The sequence below is a fragment of the Pyrenophora tritici-repentis genome, chromosome 9 (genome assembly GCF_003171515.1).
Source record: "Pyrenophora tritici-repentis strain M4 chromosome 9, whole genome shotgun sequence".
In the NCBI taxonomy this organism is placed as follows: domain Eukaryota; kingdom Fungi; phylum Ascomycota; class Dothideomycetes; order Pleosporales; family Pleosporaceae; genus Pyrenophora; species Pyrenophora tritici-repentis.
The window spans coordinates 423,993-429,533 of NC_089398.1; the positions used below are offsets into that span (position 1 = coordinate 423,993).

At 53.1% G+C, this 5,541-nt stretch overlaps 1 protein-coding gene across 1 annotated transcript; it reads right to left on the reverse strand.

Annotated features, from left to right (window-relative positions):
• Positions 1–5,151, reverse strand: PtrM4_145310 (uncharacterized protein; the record flags this gene model as incomplete). Its single annotated transcript, XM_066109808.1, has 1 exon — positions 1–5,151. The coding sequence occupies one exon, from the start codon at positions 5,149–5,151 to the stop codon at positions 1–3; it is 5,151 nt and encodes a 1,716-aa protein (XP_065959791.1).
• Between the last annotated feature and the right edge of the window lie 390 nt (positions 5,152–5,541).

Genomic DNA, 5,541 nt, shown 5'->3' on the forward strand with positions numbered 1-5,541 from the left:
CTACTCCGTAGGTCGCTGCACAGATCCCTCTACTCGGATTGACAGCTTGTTGCTTTCGATGAAACGTTCTAACGCGCGATTTGGTGTTGCTTTCGTGAATGCGTCCGCGGGGTTGTCCTCTCCGTTGATCCAGCGGATCTCAGTGATCTCGCGACGCTCGTATGACTGCCGAAGCGCCATGATGTCGATCATCAGTCGCTTCTCAGCAGTTGTTCCGAGTTTGACGAGGCATTCATACAAGGAGTATGAATCCGTACACACAATAAGTGGGATCGGTGGTAGACCTAGGCGTCCTGTAATTATCTTGAGGGTTGTTAGGATAGCGATAGCGATGTCGACACCGCTAACCATGCCGTACGTTTCTGAGGCAAGAACGCTCCGGGTAACGCGTTTGCATTTGGTCGAACTCCAATGGATTACGTTACCACGAATATCAAACGTGCTGTCTTGTCGACTCGACTCATTCGCAAGGATAAGTAGGTACCCTAGCTGTGAGCTAAGGTCTTGGTTGTTCGCGAAGGATCCGTCTGTGAACACTACCAGCTTTGCTGTAGCGAGGTCGAGAGGGACGTATCGCAGGCCTCGTTGTATGCTCTCAGATTGCCACTGCAGCCGGCGGTTAAGCTTCACGTATTCTGTGTCCTTAGGTTGTTGTATTTGCGCAGCCGCGGAAAGATCGAACGATGCTTCAGGTTGGCATATCGACGCAATGTACGCGCCACGCGCGCGCTGCTCCATGTACTTCTGTGCTCGGTTTGCTGCCTTCGGATCAATGATTTCGATCTTGGCACCTTGTCCCTTCTGCGTAAGTAGAATCGTGTCTCCGCGCAACGTTAGAGTACATCCGTTGAACTCGAGTGATACTTCTTTGGACAGTCTCTCCTTGGGCTTAGCTCGAAAATTGGCTTTCTGGAGCGCAGCGTCTTCTGCACCAGAGAATGCAGGCGTCCCAATCGCGAGAGTATCGTCTGTCTGCAGGCCCACTATTCCAAACGCTTCCCGTCTCCCGTTCGTGATCAGGAGGCACGGGTCATACGTTGATGTAGCCATGTCGAGCTCCTTGCAGCGGTGTCCTTGGTACGTAGCAAACCAGTGGACTCCTGCTTCCGCGATTCCATAGAGTGGCTTGATTACGCGAATAATTGTTCCCTTGGGATACTTTGTTATAAGCTCCTTTGGGAGGTGCGCTAAAACCGTGCGGAATAGCTCTGTTTGTGCCTGTGGGTACGCTTGCGTGATATCTCGTAGTTCCACAACCATGCCCTCATCGAGTAATGCAGGCGCTAGGGCTAGAATCAGGCGCTGGCTGGCTCGTTGGATGGTTGGCGACTGCGTCAGGATCTCGTGTTTGCCCTCGTCATTGTAACCTTGAACAACGAGGCGTGATTTCTCGTACGGGACCATGGTCTTGCCTTTGACTTCGCGGACCATGCGCGATTTGAAGATACGATACCCGCCGTGTAGAGTTGGATCAAACAGCTCAAAACTGAATACTCCACGGCCGACGAGGTCGTCGATCTCCTTCTGATCGGATGCTTCGAATGGAGCGCCCGGGACGTTAATCACGCCGTCATTGCGTAGCTTGACGGCCAGGGCGTAATCGTCCTCCTCCTTCTTCGACAGGTACTGCACCTTGGGCTTGTTCTTTGATCCAGGTGGGCGGCCCCGCTTGCGCGGCTGAGCCGCTTGGTTGGCTTCCGCCGGTGGTACCGGTAGTGGCGGTTCATCAGCAATCGCTTCGTCTGTGGTCGGAGATCCACCTGTGCCTTGATCTGCGCCGTCTATCGCTGTAGTCAGATCGCGATAGTACGGTTTTACGACAGTGGATCGGAACGTCGTTGGGCCGTTGATCATGTCTACAGTAACATCGTGGTCCTTCATATCGATGACTCTATACGGCCCTTGCCATCCATTCTTCTCGCGCCATACCATCACCTCACTCTGAAGAGGCAGTGACAGTACCCCGTCTGTAGTAGGCCCATTCCTGGTACCAAGTGCGTTGCTCACCGCATGTTCCGCTGAGGCCTTCCGCAGCGCCCTCATCGCTTTCTGGATTGCCTCCGCGCGATGGGTTATCGAGGGAGATGGTGGTGAATCCATGGATATCCGGGGGTATGCACCGAAGACGAGCAGCGTGGGTACGAGCCCGTCTGGGCCTGCGGTGTCGTTGACGGCCTTGACTGCCATCTGCAACACTGCGGCGTCGCTGGTGCCAGTGTCAAGCTCTGTCCTCAGGATCTCGTACGCGCGTCTGAGCGGTGCGTGGTATCTTTCTACCTTGCCGATAGACCAATGGGCCTCGGTTGGCACTTGTTTACATGTGATTCCCATGATCTTCGCCTCTGATCTGAATTCGACTGACGCGAAGTTGGTGCCGGCGTCGTGGGTGACGATATCTGGCGGCCCTTGGTATGTATCAATCCAGAGCAGGCGGAGTGCTTCCCAGGTGTCTTTCGCGCTCATAGACGGTAGAAATCGCGCGCCGTTGAATGTTGTAGCCGAATCGATCACGTGAAGCACTGGTTTCCCACTCAGATACATCACATCTACGAGGATCTCGAAGTTGAATTCCCGATCATCTTTCAGCCTAAACTTGAATCGGCGCGGCGCTGGATCATGCGCTTGGCAGTGATGGCAGAACGTTTGGATCTCTCGGAGCAGCCGTTCATCCACGTCCTCGTGTCCTGCGCGTTTGAGCAATCGTATCAGCCGTTCGACGGCTGGATGCCCGAACCTCCGGTGTAAGCGTCGGAGCTCAGTCTCCGTAAGGAATACGCGCGCGCGCTCTGCCTTGCTTAGGTGGAACCACGGGTGTCCCCATTTGCGAATCACTGGAAAGGTAGCTTTTCCTTGTACCAGCTGGTCCGTAGTATTGTTGAAGTACACGTGGAGCCGGTCCATGTCTTTCAGACAGAGGAGAAACGGGGTGGGTGCGTTCAAGACCTCAAATTTGATCTTTCCAATCTGTGTCGATACATGTGCGGTTCCAATCGAAGTAGTGACGCTTCCTTTGCCAAATTGCACAGATGCGTTTCCAGCAGTAGACGTATCTAGAGTTACGGTGGGGTCCTCAGTTTGGAGCGCCCAGAACTGCTCCTTTCCGGCTGTCGATACATTTGAGGCACCAGTGTCAGGAAGAATGCCTTGGTACGTGATTCGCGAGTATCGATCCTCGATAAGGAACTGCGTTGCGGGCGTAATAGGCTCCTTGCACCTGTAGACGTCTTCTCCAGTCACGTGGTGCAAAAAGGCCTGATCTGTGAGGTACTTAACTGCCAATCTTTGGTCCTCATCATCTTCGTCTTGCTCCTCTAGGAAGAACTGGTCGACTTCTTCCCCCTCGTACGCGACGAGAAATGTGCTAAACTCCATTTGCTCTCCCGTAATCGCGCAGTGTGTGATGTACTGCGCTTTTGAGCGTTTTCTTTCTTCAAGCGTGTGGTTTGTGGACCAACAGCCTGTCTTGCCGCAGACGTAACATTTCTTGTCGATTTGTGTGTTGACTCCAGAGCGGTGCTGAAGCCCACCGCGTCCGCGGGTGAATCCGCTGCGTCCACCGCGAGGGTTGTAATTCCCTCGCAATCTTCCAGAGCTGTTGTTGTTGTACCGACGATCCAAGTAGTACTGGCTATCCGTATCCGCCTCAGTGAAGTTGACGGAGACGGTCATGGCGAGTGAGTTTTCGATTGACGATCGCAGATCTCCAAACAGAACCTCGCATTCTAGAGACGGCTTGTAGAGTGCCATCTCGAGCTCCTTCACGCCTCGGCATGCTGTGATTACAGTCGTTCGGAGCGCGTATTCTCCCATGTACTGCTGTCCAAGTGCTCTTTGACACAATTGGAGCTTGTCCAGCATGATGTCAAGGACCTCGTGGAGGTTCTTTTCGGGGTTCTCCCTGCGGACTTTGACAAACGATGTCGTCGTCCAGTCCGCGTAGTAATGGCCGTGGTTGACGTCTGTGTCGAAGTGGTTCTTGAGCTTTGTGTAGGCAGTCAAGAACGTATCCATCCGCTGATCGACGAAGTGGAGGTAATACTCCTCTGCGCGGCCGTCGAGAATCCGTGGAAAGACTGCATGGAACTGCCCTGGCTCGATGTCTGCGTGATAACAGATGCTGTAGAAGATCTTCAATTTATCGTCTAGGAGGTCGTACGGCTTTCCCGTATACTTTTTGTCTCGGTCCCACATTTTCACGAAGACATTGATCGTCTTAGGATCCAGTTTCTCATTGCCAAACTCGATTGGTGGAACTGCCTTGTACGGGTCTGTTTCACCAGAGGGCACAATTGGGGGAACGCTCAGTCCCTTCGGACGTTGCGGGTATGCTGGTGTATACTCGCGGAATCGGTCGAAGTTGTTGTAGGTGAGGGGAGGTTGCTGACTTTGGACGCGCTGATAGGCTGGCTGCGGTGCGGATTCAGTTGTCTCTACAGGCTGGCTTCGGATTGGTTGGTTTTGGGCTTTCTCAATCGTTTTTGCTAGCTGGTCCTGAATCTGTTGTTCTTCCTCAACGGTCTCCTGTCGTCCTTGCACACGGGCGTGGGTCTGGTCTTGATCGCGGGTTTGCCGACTGTCTACGTCTCGGCCTCTTGTCCTTACAGGCGTTTGGGTTCGGCTCTGGGCCTGGCTTGATAATCTCCTGTCTGTGGACTGTACTGATCCTTCACTGCGTTGTTGCCGTAGTGCCCGCTCTTGCAACATGTGCGCAGCTGATCGTGTGTCAAACACAGCCGACTGGAATACGTCCTGAGGCCATTCTAGGTACTCCTCCATGCGTAATAACCTAGCTAGAGACTCACTAGGTGCCATATTAATACGGCCAGTATACACTCCCTTAAAGCGGAGGATCCGCTTTAGTTCCTTTGTGTATATTGGCTGGGCACGTAGGAACATTGCCTCTGTCCATCCTTCAAAGTCCTGACGGAACTCCCAAAAGAGTTCTTCATCTGCTGTTGGTCGATCTGTATAGTCCGCAATCGCACGCGCAATGTACGTTGTTGCTGTAGTAATCCCTACCTCATCGTCTGGAGCTTCAACGTTGTCCTCCCAAATCTCTGGATAGATGTGATGCCATTCTCTTGGTTTTATGTTTGTGGTCCCTAGTAGCGCCTCTAGTGTGGGTACCACTCTTCTACTACTGCTCGCCATTCCTACTGCCGGTGTCCTGGCTACCGGTGCTCTTTCCGATGATGTTCTCTCTCCTGCTATTGTGTTCTTGTTGACGCTTGTTGCGCTAGCTGCGTTCGCTAGAGATGCGTCGGTGGTCGTGGGTTGTACACGGGTCAAATCTCAACCGGTCGGTTGGCGCGTGTATAGACGGCGTCTTGGAACGCTTCTGATACGGCTGTAACGGTCGGTCGCTAGCCACGAACGACGCCTGATATAGCTAACAGTGAGCTTAGCATAGATAACTCCGCCTTGCTGATATAGGCAATCTAGGGAACGCGCGGGGTAAAGAATCTATCTCTTCTTAACCTAACTGTCTGTGACTGCCGTGCAATCACTGATCAGTGTTGGAAGGCCTTGTACGATCGTACG